Consider the following 17,827-nt stretch of genomic DNA (forward strand, 5'->3'; position numbering starts at 1 on the left):
GGCTTACTGGTCAGGCTTCTCACAGCGGACAAAGACCAAACTGACATTCTTAGCTGACAGACTTAAAGCAGGCTGTGATACCAGCTTCATATTGTACAGCTGTGACACCAGCTTCATACTGCCTCAGAATATGAAGAGTACTGACACCATCACCACATCTAGAAGAGCACAGCGAGCTTCTGTAAAGAATTAAGCAACTTTCTTGCTTGCTTTCTTCATGCATTCTATAGCTTAAGAGGCTACTGGGCCAATTTTATCTGAAGAAATGTGCTTTTCTGACCCAAATAATTGAGTTTCCTCCTCTGACTGGAGGATATTGCCCACCTTCACAGCAGCCTGGACCGTGGCCAATAAGAAGATGATCCCGGGAAGAAGTGACACCAGCAGAAAGGATCAGAAGCAGCAGGACATCCTTTATCACTGAATAGCACAACTGAAGGGTAGGCTGCCTACTGCTCATGCAATACTATACTACTTGAGGGGATAGCAGGCAAGCATTGGCAGGGAACAAGGGAAGTAAAGTATCACTAATCACTTCTCCCCATTCACCTGCAGCCACCCATGCAAGAATTACACCATATATTTTTCCTCATCATAAGACAACAACAACAAATTACACGCCCTCTATTCTGCTCAAATGTAAGCCTCAGGAGAAGTCCAATCACTGTAGCTATAAAGCACTGCATGTCCCAGTTGAGGTTCATTTAAAAACAGGTAGACAAATGGCAATAATGAAGGCCTAGATTGTGGTGATTGGAACACACTGCCCAAAAAGCAGCTCAGAAGTGTATAAATGTTAGCAAGACTGTTCTAAGCAGGCTTCTGGCTGACGAGGAGTTGGTTCTAGTGCAAAGGACCTCTCTCTTCTCCTCTCCCCTGAGCTTGGGAACCTCTTCAAGATGAAGAGCTATCCCAGGCACTAGTTGTCTCAGCAAACATTGCTAAATCCTAGTTTCACCTGAAAAAAACTTGACATGCTGAATCAGACATCATTCCATTTTTTACAAGCTTTTTGGTCTATACCAGGAGAGAAGAGATTACTGGAGGGGTAATCAATTTTAAGAATTTTAACAAAATCCAGTTGTACAAATAGGAAGGGAAGAGTTAAGAAAAAATTATTTTACGTTGTTTTCTAGAACTCCAGGCAGATACTAGGTCAGTTTAGGTCAACTGTTACACAAGGAAAAAAAAAAATCTGAGTTTAAGAACTGGGAGTGACAATTTCATTAAAATTGGTTTAATGGGTGCATGAGAAATGGCTGTGTGTCTGGCCTTGCTATAAGATTTCCTGGACCTTAAAGATGTAAGCACCAGCAAAGATTCCAGACTGAATCAAGCTGTTTATCCTTGTCAATCCTGATTTTGCCATGACTATTTGCTCCACGTTTCTCCACTCAAGTCTCCTTGTAACGAGACACTCCCCTTTTCTCACTCTAACTTGCTGACACTTGGTTTTTGCTCCTTTTTAATTCCAATCCCTTTAAGATTCAGACAGGTCTTACACATTTCATCTGCCCCCTTTCAGTGCCTAACTGGAAAACACTGAAACCTTAAACGAAACTATTAAAATAATGAAGAGTTATCTCTGATCCTCCCAGCTGAAGTCTGCCAGCTCTCACACAGAAAGGAGCACTCTGTGCCTGACTCTGGAAAGACATTTTCCCCCTAGCAATTACATTAACATCTTACATATACAAATATTGTTACCAGCTCCTGCACCAAGCATCTTCTCCCCAGGTTAATCTGCATGCCAGGCTTCCAGTTGACTTCTATCCCTCCTCACTGTTTTAAGTCCTCCACCTTCATTTGAACTTCTGCAGCTTCCTGGGCCTTTCTCTCCTTCCAGTTACAGTTAGAAACCCAAATAATTTCACTAGCCAGCTTCTCATTTAGAATTCAAGTAGAAGGAGGAAGTTATTAACCAGCCCCTCAAAATCACTAGTTATACTCAGTAATTCAGCTCTATCACTGGGTATTATTTTGATCCCCAACCCTCTGTTACTGGTGACAGCTCAAGTATCACCATATTCCTTTGTTTTCCAGGACTTCTGACTCCAGACTACAGAGAAATAAGTCAGTTCAATGTTGGTGTGGTTTTGATCAATCAAGCCAGATGACAAATTTTACATCTTGAAATCTGAGATTTTACTCCTATTAGTTTTCAGTAAGAGGGAAAGGTAAGTGTAGCCTAGCACAGAGTTGTTGGCCACAGGGCAGTGAATCAGCAGCTTAGTTTCTTGCAAAGATTTTTAGAAGCACCCCACTACAGTTACAGCTGGATATCAAGACAGCATCAAGAAAGCACTGGCATTACCCAAAATAAAAGAAGAATAGAAAAGAACATGAAAAAAACCCACAAACTTGAATTATTCTTAAGAAAATACAAACCATTGGAAAATAGTATCTAGCTGTCTTGCAGAAACTCCACTCTCTGGATTCAGCTAGCTTCATCCAGTGTCACCAGAGCCTGCTAAGAGCACAAGTACATTAGGGCTCACACAGGACTAGGATTTATTGCAATTTCCAAGTCTGTCTGTAAAGGCTCGGCCAAGGAACTTCCTTCTTCCCTCTCCCTCCCTCACTGGAATTCCCTCATTAGTAAGCAAAGCCCAACACAAACTTCTCAGAAAAACGTTTGCAAGAAAATTTAGTCATCATAAACCCCTAGGTAAAAGGGAGGGAACACTTTAAGAGGTTAAACCAGAGCCAGATTTTGAATATCTGTGAGCAAGGTGCAAGGGAGGAAAGTCTGAAGTTTGCACGCAAATAGATTGACAGCAGGTTTTGGCTGTAATACAGATTTATATCCCTTGCTTTTTTCACCATTCTCATACCCAGAAGCAGATTCCATTACAAAGTGTGAAGACTGCATCACAGTGGTATCTACATCTGAGAATTCTTCTTAAAATGGAATCACCTAAAGTCCTCTAAATTAGACAAACCCTGGGTTTGCACTCAACAAATGGACTATTTCTGTGAGTTAACTTTCATGAGAAAGCCTGAAGCAGGACCTGCATATATCCTTGAGCATAGAAAGCAGCTTTTACAGAAGGGCCAGGATGTAAGTTTGAATCCTTAAAATCCTGTTACTGAATGAATTGCTAAAGAGCACAAAGAAAAGCTGGAGTGGTCTCCCCAAAACATAGGTCACCTTGGGATAATAACACTTGCCCCAAACATTTTTCTTCAAGTCAGTTCTCTGAACTGGCATGCTCTGAAGGTGTGTAATGCTTCAGGTGACTAAGTACTAATAAAAAGAGGCTTAGCTTGAACTGGGAAGAGATCAAACCAAGGAATGAAAAGAGCATCCTCAGAAACTCAGTTTAATGTGAATTTAGCAATGAGATTTTTCTTAGAAGATGATTACTTTTGTTTTCCTAGGAAAGTTCAAGGACTTGACAATTCTGTGAAATGGCAGCAGCTCTTATTTTAGTATTTTTATACAGAAAAGAGCTCTTGTCCAGCAGTTGTGTCAACTCAAAGAGGAAAAAAAGTGTACTTTCACCAAAAGAGCACTCTGCAAGAGAGTGCAAAAGAGCCAAATGACTCCTTTTTAGCTCAAAACCAGGAGATTGCTCTTACAGGAAAGATGCATAAATCACGTGGCCTTTGCAAATTTTACAATTAGCATAATTCGGGTAGCAATTAACCTGAATTATTGGTTAAATTCATTAGGCACGAGCTAAATACATAGGAAGGACAACCCCATCCTATTCTTTTTTCATCTCTTTTCTACAAGCATAAGCTATCTTGAGCAGCAGAGGCAGCCCTTGACAAACATTATTTTCAAATAAAATTCTTCCCACTAGTATTAAGTAGTTCAGCCAGAAAGAGATTGTTACTGGTTTGGAGTAGCACTGTTCCTCATAGTGATGCCACATGACAGATTCAGAAGTAGATACTGGAACTGCTCACCTTCTTCTCAGTACTTAGCCAGGATTCCTCAAAACAGGAAGTCAACATCCATCCATAGCAATGGCTACCCAAATGGACTTGTGTCATAATGGATTAATTCAGGCAATCTATAATTAGGAACCTGCCTGGCAGGTTCACTCTAGCTAGCTTGTTGACTTAAGACTTATCACCTTGTCCCTGAACATCTCATTCCATTTTCTACTTAAAATCATTTCCCCAGCATAACAGTCTTTTCTGACTTGGTGTAAGCCCGAAAGGGGCTTAAAGAAAATCATTCTTCTTCCCATGAGCACCAAAAATCAGCTATTCTTCCACCTGTTTGACCTGCACCAGCTCATCAAAAGCAGCAGCCCCACAACCCTGAACACATTGCTTTTTGCATTAACACAGCCTAGTTTCACTAACTGAAATACAGGATGTTAGAGCCACAGCAAACTGTCCCCCATAAATATATACCACACTTCTACTGCAGAAATAGCACTTAAGGTCTGGTTTGAGGTACCTAATAAGCACTTGATAAGCTCCTACAGTAACCTTCTTCACAGATGTTCTGACTACTCAGCTAGGTATTTATATTACCTTTATGCAATGTCCATGTATGCAAAGGATATTTCTCCAAATGCAGAAGTTACCTTCATTTTTGTAGTCAGATATTAAAGAATTAAACTAGTAGTCAGAAGACAGTAGGTAGTTGAATGGGACAATTCCTTAAGTTTCTTGTTGCTGTGCGCCTTTTTAATAAAGGAATCAGCTCAAGATTTTTTTTCAACAGCCTGTTTGTCAGAGAACTTATTTTTACAGTCATCATGAGCAGAACCATTCACTAACCTCTAGAATTCCTCGCACCATCTAAACTGTCTGCACTGAGTTAAGGTGCTGGAAGAGTATCTGCGTCCTAACCACATGGAATTGGGATTCACAAGTCCATTGACCTCTTCAACTTGCTAAGCTTAAATTCTTCCCAAGAAGAGTGAAGAAGTGTTGCCTGAGAAAACTAAGTTATCTATTTTTAATGAAACTAAACTGTTGATAAATCAGAAACACCAGAGAAATCCTGTAACTTTTTACTATCTTGAGAACTGTTTTACATAGTGATAATATGTGGCACCAACTTGTTACCCAAGCCTACAACAGCAAGGAGCTCCAATTCTGCAGTTCCCAAGCCAACAGAGACACAAAAACATCCTAAACATTTTTTGCTCTTGTATGAGCTTTCAGGCAGGAATTCTCTTAGGTGTTTGTATCACTTGAACAATAATTTGAGGTCCTACTTAGGAACAGGAATGACTAGGATCCCATCAAATGCAACAGGATACATACTTGGCTGCCTCTTATCAAATAAAGAAGACTGGTAAAAAAACTAATTTAAAACATCCCTTATTAACTAGAAATTACATTAGACACTGCCAAATAGCTGTTTAATGGGGATATATTATATGCATGCTGTGCAGCTTCAGAGGTTTTGCACTTCTAAGACTTCTATTATCTGTAGACTACAGCACATTTACTAGGAAAAGGGCTCTGACACAAACCTGTAAGGCAGGCATTATCCCACTCTAGGTGAAAACCTTTAGAGATGGTAACTCACTCAAATTCAGAAAACAAGCTAGTAGAAGAGATAAAAGAGAGCACAATCGCCCACCATTCTTCAGGCATTTAATGCCTGGTAAGATATTCTCCCTCAGCCTCCAGTCATGTTCATGGTTACCAACCAAAAGCACATCCAAGAAAAGAGTAGATAATGCAGCACTGTGGTCAGGTGTAGCCTGCAGTTAACTCCTTACACCTCAGAGCTCTTTTCTCCTACCTCTGAGCAATTACAGCTGTGGCTTCATTTACATGTAGTGTTTGAACTATAGGGAAGCACTTGATGATTCAGCCTGAGTGTCTAACATAGGAAGTAAGAGGCTAACACTGGGCAGCAGGGAATGAAGCAGTACTATTGCTTTAACATAAACAGTACAGCCAACACCTTTCAAGAGGGAGGGTTAAACAAAAACCTATCACTGTTCTCTTATAATGCTGCATGAGTGTTACACTGTGGACAAGACAGATTACCACTATGCACTGTCCTCAATTTTTTATCTGTCAAGGAAAGGTTAGCCAGAAATATGCAAAAAGGAACCAAAGGTACCAAAGCTAGAGTCAGTCCAGTTGAGTGGCTAAGTGGCATGTTTATTGTGGAGCTACTTGACTTGTCTGGGCTTTTTAAAGAGGTTACACATGCAATAATCTAAATACAAGAATTAAACTTCATGGACCCAAGTCTCAAATTCCACCCAAGAGTAACATGCCAGTTTTTGTTATAAAACTAACTTATAATTTCATTAGTAGCTTGCCAAAATACTAGCCCTCATTAGCAGAGAGGCAAGTTATTCCTTTACTGAACTGCAACAGCCTGCTTGTCCTTCTGACAACAGTTGGTACCTTCCCCATCAAAGGAGACTGCTCAAAACTACAGATTTAACACTATCCTGATGCTCCAGGTTTGACAGAGAGACTTAGAGCATCCATGTAAGACTCTGGAGCTTTCCATCACATTTGACATGTTTACTCATTGTTTGAAAGACTTGAAAATCCTCTTAAGTTAACTAATCACATCCTCTGGCAAGTTGAAGATACTTGAAATTCCTGCCTTCTCTTTCCCAGCTTTGGGAGAAACTAAGTTTAAACAGGGCACCAACACAACTACAACAGAGCCAAGTACCACTTAGGATGTCAAAGGAGTACCCTTTGAGGTTAGCACAACAGAAGATCCAGGCACTGTCCTTTGCTATCACCTAACTAACCTGTGGGATAGAAAGCACTGGGAGAAGCAGTGAAGGATGAGTTTGGTTTTGCTTCCAGTGATGGCACTTCCTCTTACCCCTAAGAAACACAAGGTAGCTCCTCTGCAAAAGAAAAAATAAACAGTTATCCACTTAACTAGTAACAGAAATAGAGTAAGGCACCCCAAAACGGGCAATGGGGAAGGACATTCAAAAAAGGCAAATACCTCCTTCAAATTCTCAATCTAAAAGTGGCAGACAAGAAGAGAGAATGTACCCGGTCTGATGTGGCATTTAATTCTCAAGATGGCTTACAACTTGCATAGTTTCTTCCTGAAAACTTTCAGGGCAATTCCCTTGGATTGTTCCCACTCTACAAATTTGTGGCACAATATGCACGCTTTTGACAATCCAGCTTAGTATGCTCATGCAGGAAGAGAAGATCAAGTAAGAGTAATGTTGACATCATTCCCTTTCACAAAGAAATCCACTCAGCTGCTGACAAGCCCAGAGTTAAAAATATCACATCAGGCATGTACCTTTGTGGGAGACCAGCAGTTACAGGCTTAGGCAGATAAACCCAAGCCAACTGCTCAAAGAGGCTACAGAAGTTGCATGCCTGTTTCAGGAACTGTTTTGCACCTCAGTATTGCTCTTCCCCATCCAGCACAGCAATGTCCACCAAGCTCAGTATCAAACAGAGTTGGCTGGATAAATGCAGCCACACAATCATAATCAAGTGCAGTATCCATGATAAAACCAGAAGCTGAAAAGCTCAGACTCAACACTTAATTACTGGAGCAAAGATCTGCTGAAAGAGTGATTGAGAGCCTTAAAGGATTTTCTCACCTGCTAAATTCAGTTACTAGACTGGAGCAGAAGACTTCCTACTTTCTATCTTCACCCATTTCTTATTGGGACATGCCCACCTTGTAGAGACGGATGCAGCAGTCAGCATGTGCTTTAACTCCTCAGTGGTCCAGCCCCGTGGGTGCAGAAGTACTGCACAGCCAGTTATATTTAGATACTTTGTAACTAGGAAACCAAAGCTGCAGTAGGCTTGGTAGGAAAAACAGACGTGGCACTGAGTTTGTTCAACAACTGCATTCTGAAGCAAACAAATCACTGAACAGAAAAAATAAGCATCAGGTGTGTGTTTTGGCAATTATATACCCACTGGATTAGTACAGGACAAGGTACCCTTAAAACAAAGTCCTTACAAAGTCTATGATTTACTTTGTCGAAGAGTAAAGATCCCAAGCCTAGTGAATTTAAATCCTTCAATTCCTGGTACCAAGGCTTAACACACTGGGGGAGCACCACTTCAAAGAACACAGTCTAAAGAGAAAATACAAGTCTTACTGCATTTCAGGCTCAGTTTTTTTACCATGTTGAAGCTACTCAGGGGTTGCCCAGCTTAAAACAACCTGAGCAAACTACTAGAACAGCGATCTTCCAATCCAAAAGCACGCTCAGATGGGACTTGAGACCATCTTCAAAGGCCAGATGCATAACCCAATCTTTGTTCATTCAGTATGATCATCCAGCTACCTCTTCCACTAAGCTTTTTTAGTTACTTCCAGAGGTAATTGCTCAATTTCCAGTTCAAAGCACTTTATAACTAAGCATGCAAGAAGGCCATCACTGAGATACCTTATCAGTATGCTTCACACCAATGCCTACACCTCTAAATGGCACAAATGGTCAATTAATTATATTATTGGTCAGGCAGACTATTCAAGCAGAATTAAAGCATCTAATTAAATTTCACCAACAGCATGCTGAATGAAAGGTGAACAAATACATCATTACTAGAAGCCACAGAAAACGTAAAGATTAAATTTAAAGGCAGAGTCTCGCAAACAGTTTTGATCTTGGAAAGTCAAGGCACATCCCAGCTTTCCTTCTTGGTAGTAAGCAAGTACTGACAGCCAATTATGCAACCAAACACCTTTTAACCTTCTATAGCCACACAAACACTGAACATCTTAAGTCTTGTTCTTCAAAAGAACAAGAAAGAGTTAGAGAGTACACAGGCAAAAGCATTCAAAGCTAAGCAGTTCCTTTAGGAGATTAACCAAAAGGGTAGGAGAGTACACCTGTAGCTAACTTGCACATACAGACCTCCAACTGCTCCATGTTCCCAAGTCTGCACAGTCTTCCATGGTACTGTAAATAAAGTGATGTACATTTTATCTACATGGTTTAAAGTAAAACAGGTTTTACCACACTGCTGATGCAGTTCTGCACTGTGTGATTCTGAAATTCTGTCTTGGCTAGCTTTCCATTTTACAGTCAAAGTATCTGATTCTTTGCTCAAACCTCCAGGCTCTTCGAGAAGGGAATGCTGTCACTCTTCCACAGTGGGGTCCTCTCAGAAAGGGTTTATTCTCAGACCAAAAAGGTGTGAGTACCCCCAGATCTTGCTTCTGGATGGCATCCCATAATATTTAATAATTCAACTTAGGAAGTGTTTCCTGGATGATTTCCATTGTTCCTCCTCACATCTCGCTCACAGGCCAGAGCCCAGCTGTGTGCTCAGCACACCCCTGCAGCTCCCTCCTGCCCAGCAGCATGCCCGAGGCTGGTGCTCCGGGTCACAAGGCAGCCATTCCCTGCCCAGCCAGGGCCAGGAGAGGGCAGGATTCTGAGCGAGGGACACACCTGGCCCTCAGCTTCACAGGGAACTCAGACTTCCCTTTCAGCTCCCTCTACGCGACGTTGCTTCTCCTCAGGGGTCACATCACCACTGGATACTCATGCCGAGAACCACATGAAAAACATCCTATGACTATCATAACTGCCTCCATGCAAGATTTCAGCCTTTAGCTTACATCAGCCAATTCACCTAATCAAGCCAGAAAACACATCAACCCACATATTCCCACCCTGACATACCACTGTGTACATTGGTCAAGTTTTTTGCCATCGCATTTCAAGTCCCTTGGTAATTTAGACAGAAGAAAGGATTTCTGAGCATTCTCTGCCTCATATGAAGGCAGCAACAATCTCTTGTTTCCTTCTGGGCTAAATTCAACTTTGCTACAAATTCCAGATCTACTTCCCTCATTTCCATCAAGGGCCTTGTTAACGCTTGCAGACAATATTTTAACATACTGTATTTACAGACACCCACAGCACATTTCCACTTTCCCATGCTGCAAACCTAAACAAGAAGAACTGAAGGCAACTGACAATCCTGCATTCATATTTAACAAGCAACAGATGAACAGAGAAGTCCTGCACTCACCAGAATCATCTCAATATTCTACTTCACAGAAGTACTAAATACTTGACAATGGAAAATAAAAAGCAGCTGTTAAAAGCTTTGCACAGGTTGGCCATAGAACTTAATAGCAGAAAGAATGTAGATGTTAAGAGCCTAAATTAATAGCATGCCCTAGCTAGGCTATATCTAGTTCATCACACCTGAAGGCTTGGTTTCCTTTCCCTATTCAGACAAAGACTTTTCAGGGTACATATGGGGCCAAAGCCATCCACCAACAACTCTTGAAAATTCAGTTCCTAGTGCACTGTGGATAACTTTTCCATGTTCTGAGGAGCCACATCATCCCCTCAAGTGCTGCTCTACATTCAGTTTGAAACCAGCTTGCCCAGGGTAGCACACAGCAGTGTCATAACCAGTGTGATACAATCCCACTGTGCAGTTCATCAAGTGGAAGTACAACATGACCAGGTATGCCAATTCAAAGCACCTCCAGGTCATAACCAGCTTTATGAAGTCCAGACAATACCCTTATCAGACCACAGATATGTCTTGTACAGCTGCTGGCAAAGGTGGGCATCCTTGCAGAGTCTGAAAGTACATGTAAACAATCTGGATCTATCCAACAACCACTATACTAGGTTTGCAGGGAAAACTTCCAAACAAGTGGCAGGATAAAACTAATTATAATGCCAAGGTTGGGACATATGAGTCACCCCAGATCTCTGCTGGAGAGATGGATAGTTTTCTTCTAGAAGATAAACTCTTGTAAATAGCCCTGTATTCAATTAGACCTACCCTAGGTGCAGCGCAGATAGGAAGTTTTGCCAACACAGGACACCAGCAAAGTGTGCCTGTGATGAAAGTACAGTCTTCAACCAAAGTCAGCCAAGACACCCTTAACTAGTCTCACATTGAACAGGTCTTCATCACTGCACATTAGCAAAGAAATCTGTTCTTGCTTTGAGACATAGACCCTATTCATGGGGAAGGGGGGGATAAATCCTCTCTATTCAACAAGTTCCACATAGAGCCTTAGCCTATTCCAAAAGGCTAAAGAAATAGTTTGTCTTATACTTTGTTGGAAGTAAAGTTACTTCTCATGCACGTAACACTTGACTGGAACATCATAAGAGAACAGTGCAACTTTTAACACAAATCTAGGCAGACTAGGGGTCTACTGTGATTTTAGTAGATATTAACATTTGTTCCTTTCCTTAGCTGTCAACTCGTGGTGAGTGCACACAAGTTCTTCTTTCTCGAAGGAGCCAGCATGAAGAACTTTGTATTACAAACAACAGAAAAAAAAAGTTGGAACTCATTACTCTGAACAGAGGGTAAGAAGCATAGCTATAGCAGTATAGCCTCTAAGAATACAGGAAAGGAAAGCAATGCTTTATCTTTAACTTGCAGCAGAACATCAGAGCTGTAAATCCGTTTTCCCCAGGAGTTATATAAAAGGACAGCATTAAAGTTTGTAACTAGCAATTCCAGACTTCAGCTGGTGCATTTAACTGTTCCTAAGTCACACCACTGCCTCTTGCTTAGAGCCAAATACCAGGTACTATTACTGAACCAACATCTCTAATCCAGTGATGTACAAGCATCTGGATGGTGGGATGAGTTAATAAACTAGTCTTTGAGAACAATGACAAAGCTGGGTTTCTGAAACAGGAGAAATGCTCCTACTGTCACTAAGCGGAGAGTCCAGTCTCCCAAAGAAAACAGCTGCAAGCAGCCATGGAATTTTTAATTACTGTGCTCTTAGAAGCTATTTCAAAGGTTAACTTTACTTAATTCACTCATATGTGGCACAGAAGGAACACCTGAAGCACTTCCAAGTGTTTTAAACTGCCTGATAACTAGAGGTGCTAAGCCAGCAGAAACAAAGAGCCCATTTCAGCGCGGTCCATCCCTAGAGCCAGCACAGGCTGGCTGTCAGCAACTGCAGTATCATAATGACAGCTCTACACGCTAAAAGCTGCTCCACTTCCACAACATGTCAGCACTTCAACCAGGAGGCTAGAGCTGCCTAGACCACCTTCAGTAGCTGTTCTTATCCAGACTTGACCACCAAGGCAAGTGACTAAATGCAACTCCAGCCTCACAATTGGAAGACAGAATTGGTCAGTCCAGCCACAGCAGTTGTCTGGCTGTAACTCACAGCAGGCCAAAGCAACATATTCAACACATAGCCAGGGATCAGAAAACATGCCTGGACATGAGCTTGGAAACACAGAATGGATGCAGCATAAATGATGGTTTATGAGCAGAAAACCAACTTGGAAACAAGAGGCTGTTACAGCTCGAGAGTACCCAACTAAACTTGTTGCCTGTTGCACTTAAATGCTAACAATCTTTCCTCAAACAGTGGTACTTGGATACCTAGGATAATTTTTTTTTTAATTACTACATCTTACTTAAAGTTTCTACTTTCCACTATTTCCTGCCAAAAGGACTCATATAATGCAAGCAAAGTAATAGAGTTTCATTAGTGCTTTAAAGTGTAAGGTTGGTGTTTGTGAATTACTACAGTGGTTTAGTCTTCATGGGACTTTGAGAAACTATTTGGTAAAGGCTTAAAACCTCCAATTAAAATGCTAGAAGTTGTCAGATTCTAGAAACTTAAAAACATTTATTCCTATCCTATTTGGAGATTGTTGGTGACCAAAATTACTAGCTTGTATAAGTTTCCCAGGTCAAAGTTTGTCAGGAGATACAAAATTTGGCAGTCCTTTTTCAGAATTATTCAGTACCAGGACTAGTTATAGCACTTACCATTAACTGTGTGGTCTCTTCCCCTTCCAAATGGGGAAGATGCAATGCCAGTCCCTACCTTTGGATGTGACAGCCCTGCCATATCAAAATTTTCAGAGGCTCTTCATGGAGCCAGAAATTATTTGCATATAGGTACTTGAATTCATGTAGGATTTCGCATTCAACTCACTGCCAGATAACCTGCATCTATATGCCATGATCTGAAACATCTGCAGTGTGTAGAAGACAGAACCCCAAAGAACTTCAAGGGGATTAGGCTTTGCCCTTCCTTACTACGAAAGTCACTCCCCATAAGTCACACACATGCCTGCAAAACAGCTGTTTGCAAATTGTACAGAACTGCAGTGCTCTGGAGGTAAAGGCATTCATATGGAAAAAACAGAGTAACACAATCAACCTGAAATCTACGTAGACATTGGAACAGAACTTGAAAGTACTCAGTAAATTTGAAGGTACATCCTAAAAAATTAAAAACTCAGACTAGAACTTAGGCTAGACAACATCTTCTCTGATATCGCTTAGGTGCACTGTCACCTTTCACAGCAAAACCACATGGAGCCTCTCCTAGACATCCACGCTGCCTTAACAAGGACTGAAGCAGGTGACTTCAAGGCATAACCAGTTTGACTGACATGTGAACTCCCTGTGGGTGGTACTTTCAGAAGCAAAACCATTGCTAACTCTGCTGGGAGCTTTGCTATCCAAGGCAGCATTGCAGAAGCAGCAATGCTAACTCACAGTGTAGAGCCTTGTCTGACCATCTGTATTGGGTTTACATGGCAAAGTTTTGGTAACAGCTGCAGAGGTGCTCTCCCTGAGAAGACAGGGAGTGCCCTGTGCTGGACACAGCTGGTTCCATAATACCACACCCACCACAGGTCAAAGAGCAGCCCATCAGCCAGGCTGACCGAGAGCAAACTCAAAGGGCAAAATGTCACACGGCATGGGGAGCAGGCCAGGAAGTGAGAAGCCACAGCACAATCAAGATCAGTAAGGGAGTCTTTGATACCAAAGTAGAGATTCCACTGCAGCCCACAGAAAAAAACATGGAAAAGCACATATTGCCCTGCAGCTCCAAGAAAGGATGCCACAGCAGAGCAGGTCGGCACTTTCTGAAGGAAGCTGCACCCCATGGAGAGGCCATGATGGAGCAGCTTTTTTCTGGAAGATTGAAGTTGCTAAGAAAAACCCATGCTGGAGCATAGGAAGAAGTTAGGAGGGGTCTGACAGCTGGGCAAGATCAACCAACCACACAAGCAAGGACAAAAGCAGAAACAATTCCAGTTTGCAGATTCTAGGCACAATCCTCATACTCCAGTCAAAAACAATCCATGCTGTTTGGTCCTGTGGATAACTCGGGGTTGCTCATTATTAGAAGTACTGTAGCATCAGTGAGGCGTAAGAAATACAGGGATGGTCTGAAATCTAGAAAACCAGCTTTCCCTGACATAAATTAATAAACCAGTAAATAAAACAACCAAGGAAAGGAACAGGGAATTAAGTGAATGCAAGTGATAAATTACAGTTCTGTTTAATTTTGTCATGGTCTGACACCAACTCAGAGATTTTGAGCTCTCCCATCTTTCCAGAACTGTTGACCTTTTCTAGCCCAAGAGCTTATATTGCAATAACCAAAGGGGATTACAAGCTTCAACTGAGACAGACGCCAGATATTCAGCCCTTCACAATTGTCTCTTTAGTACCTTGTAGCATTTGCTGAATCAGTGCCATTTGACCTTTAAAGTGGGATGATTTTAAAATCTTACTCAATTTCCACAAAAACTTCCCCAAACAGGAATCACATTAGGGGAAGCCTGCGACAAAATGAAGTTCACTGTCTGAAAGCAGTAAATCCAACTAAAACTGTTCAAGCTGAGCAGACTCTGCATACAGCACTAGATATAACATAGATGTTGCCCTATAATACATCTAGAAATATTTCCCAAGAATCAGCTGTACATTCTAATAATCCCCAGATGAAAACAAGATGTCACATCGACTTCCTCCTTAATGAATATCTAAGATAGAGGCATGTCGCTCCCTAAAGTAAGGGGAAACTTCATGGTGCTTTTCCTTCACTTCAGGGATGTGAAGCTCTAAGCCAAGTATTCAAGATGAACAAGAAGCCAGGGCAGCAGCTTAATAAGAGTTTCAGTTAAAGAGTGGATACTGCATGAACAGCAGCTGCTTCATCAGAAAAAACAGGTCAGAGCTGGAGAAAATAAGAGAAAGTACCCCCTGCACTTTGCCTAAGAAACACTTCCTCAGACTCGGTCCCTTTCCTGTTTTAAGAAGTCTCCTCTATTCAAATCCATCAAATCCTGATTGCAATTTAGTATAGGTCATCAACTAAACAAGCTTCATCAGTGTCAGCATTTATAAATGCTGTCTTCACTTAGTATCTTGAATCCAGTTGTGACTACAATCAGATGTTTTGTGTAAACAATGCCTAGCACTGGTGTCAATCACCTCACAATAAAACAGATGCCAAGAGAGTCTTGTATTTTTAAATCAACATCTGCTTGTGAAAAACAAGCCACTATCAAGTCCCACTAAAGCAATTTTAGATAAGTACAATTCTACCCATCTGAACACTGGCATGAGATTCAACAAGATTATCTCTTCTCATTTGATCCTAATTGGTTGCCTTAGGAAATGCATGGATATGTGTGAACATCAGTCTACCATACAGTGAAGAACTGACATGCTTGGCTTAGGCTGTTTGTGGTAACCCCTAGGTTTGCTTTCTAATAAATGCTAACCAGAGACAAGCCAAAGATAACACCCTATTTTGTCCTCTTAATCTGAGGTGACCTCATCATGTCTACAATCAGCCTTCTGGCACTTCCTCAACACAAGTGCTTATATTCTCCACAGTTTCATGAAAAGTAAAGGCAAAGAAAGAAGTGAAAGTAGTTTTTAGCTTTTGCTCTGACATGCAATACTTAATCATTGCCCTGAAAGGTTTGTTATATCTTTATAAGTGAGTTTATCAATGCTGAACAAACTGAAGTAAAACACGTCAAGTGGAATATATGTGTAGTTTAACTTGATTTACTTGCCCCAGTGATTCCAAAGAAAAGCATGAATTCCTGAAATTGGACACACCTTTACCAGGAGGAAAGCTTCAGGCACAGTTCAGCAAAAACTACCAAGTTCAGAATTGTTCTCCCACTCCCGTTGTCCTGCCTGAACAGAGGCACACCCAGGGAGTATATATCTTAGAGGGAATGAAGCAGATTTGACAGGAGTCTAGACAAAGGAAAAGCTAGTCAGAAGCTATTCTCTAAGTGACACTATTAACGGGCAGGCTAACTTGAAAGTAGTTATAGTAGAAGCTTTCCACTTAAGGTCAGATGTGGAAATTTCCTCAACAAAAGCAATAAAGAGCTAAGAGTTGCATGGGATACCTGGGAAGGTTTGAAGTATAACAGCAAGAACAGTTTCTATGGTAAAATACATTCCTTTTTTAAACATGGGGGGGAAAAGAGCTATGCCTCTGCAGCTCACTATTCTATGCTACAGAGAAAAACTTGCCTAGAGTTGAAGTTGAACTTTTTATTTGGGACTGTCATTCACTTAAGAGCACACTGTTGCTAGATTTCTTTTATCAAACTTTTGTCTTCATATTGCATGAGGTTCTACTACTGAACTCTCCCCAACTCTGGGATTTCAGCAGGAGTGGGGGGAAAAGTCCCTTGATTACGTGAAGCAACTGTGGAAACATTTTTGGTTTTGTTTGCCAACAGAACTAGAAGCAAAACTTGAGGACTTTTAGGTAAATTTTTAGAGTTCCAACAGGAAACCTAAAAACTCAGTTTGCTTATGACATCAGCTATTCAAGCTGGATCTGATTCTCAAATCTTTGGGCTCAAAATGTACTTGTCATACAACTGGGTGAAATCCAAAAATGTTGAGGGACATGTTTTAGGAATGCTTAAATTTATTCAAGTGTGGTAAATTTTTTTCCTCCCACTCAGTTCCAGTTTCAGCACCAAAAAGCTCCTAGTGTTCTAGAAGATACACTGTGTTTTTCTTAAGTTAATTACACAGGCAAAACTCGATTTGGAAGTTGGGACTGGTTTTTTTTTTTTTTAAATTACTTTCATGCAAGAACCACATACACACAAACCAGGATAGCTTCATCCTCCTAGGATAAAAGCTAACAGCTACACATCATACCTGTTTACACACCAAGAGATTTTACAAAACAGTGCAAATGAGTTAGGATGCTTCATCCTATGGGTGCATTCAAATCCAGATTAGAAATCTGCAAAACATACAGTGCAGAATGCTAACGAGCAACAGCTAAGTTTCAGCTCCAGAACTGCTGCCAAAGCGCTTCAGGTGAAGAAGCACTTTCGTGGTAAAGAAAAGATCAACTTCCCTTCACAACCCAGCTATTTTGGAGCTCCTTTAGGTATCTATTGTTCACAATACAAATCCTGAAATTTATATAGTCTCACTGACAACTGAAGAGAAAGACAAGAAAAGCCGAAGTTTCACACCAACTGCTTTCCACTCCCTGTCCCATTCTAAGAGACACCCTATTTTAGTAACAAAATGGTAAATGTTCACCTTGTCCAGTTATTTAAAGCTCTATCAGCCACCTTAAATTTAATCCTGATTTTTCAGGGAATACATGACTAATAGCTGAGCAGGAAGTTCAAGAGAGCTCCAAGAGTTAGATTTTAACAACTTCACATTTTGAGAAGGGTAGTAGCTTAGGTGGTCAAATCCAGCAGAGCACAATTTTTTTCTACTAATACATTTGTTACTTAAGGAGAACTGAGGAGAGAACAAAACCTGACAGCCTTGGAAAACTTAAGCCTCCAACAGCTACAGCTAGTAACATCCAGATTACTTCAGATCCAACTAGACTACCTCGATGTATGAGTCCTTAATTTAGAAAGAGAAAAGAACCACTAAGTTGGAGCATAAAGCACTTTCTTATTTCACTGTGAAGAGAACACTCAGCTCCCTGGAAACTCCTGAAGATAAGCACAGAAAACAAAAATTTGGGCTGACGTACTTCCCTGTATTTCTAGACAATGGATTTAATGCTACCACCAGCAATTATGTCCATTTTGTAAAAGCCTGTAGAAACTGAAACTACTACTCCTTCTACAGTTCAAGCTTG

The 17,827-nt window shown here is 41.0% G+C and overlaps 1 protein-coding gene across 4 annotated transcripts in view; it reads right to left on the reverse strand.

Moving 5' to 3' along the window:
- The window catches only part of SMOC1 (SPARC related modular calcium binding 1), a 129,767-nt gene that overhangs the window by 102,088 nt on the left and 9,852 nt on the right, over positions 1-17,827 (reverse strand). Inside the window, exon 1 of one of the 4 annotated variants that reach the window (XM_030240126.2) lies at positions 2,389-2,447. The exons of the other annotated variants lie outside the window; for them this stretch is intronic. Within the exon in view, the coding sequence (XP_030095986.1) occupies positions 2,389-2,391 (3 nt within the window). The 5' untranslated portion in view covers positions 2,392-2,447. Of the gene's footprint in view, positions 1-2,388; positions 2,448-17,827 lie in introns of those variants that run through there. 4 annotated transcript variants of the gene reach the window in all.

The sequence above is a fragment of the Serinus canaria genome, chromosome 5, assembly GCF_022539315.1.
Source record: "Serinus canaria isolate serCan28SL12 chromosome 5, serCan2020, whole genome shotgun sequence".
Classification (NCBI taxonomy): domain Eukaryota; kingdom Metazoa; phylum Chordata; class Aves; order Passeriformes; family Fringillidae; genus Serinus; species Serinus canaria.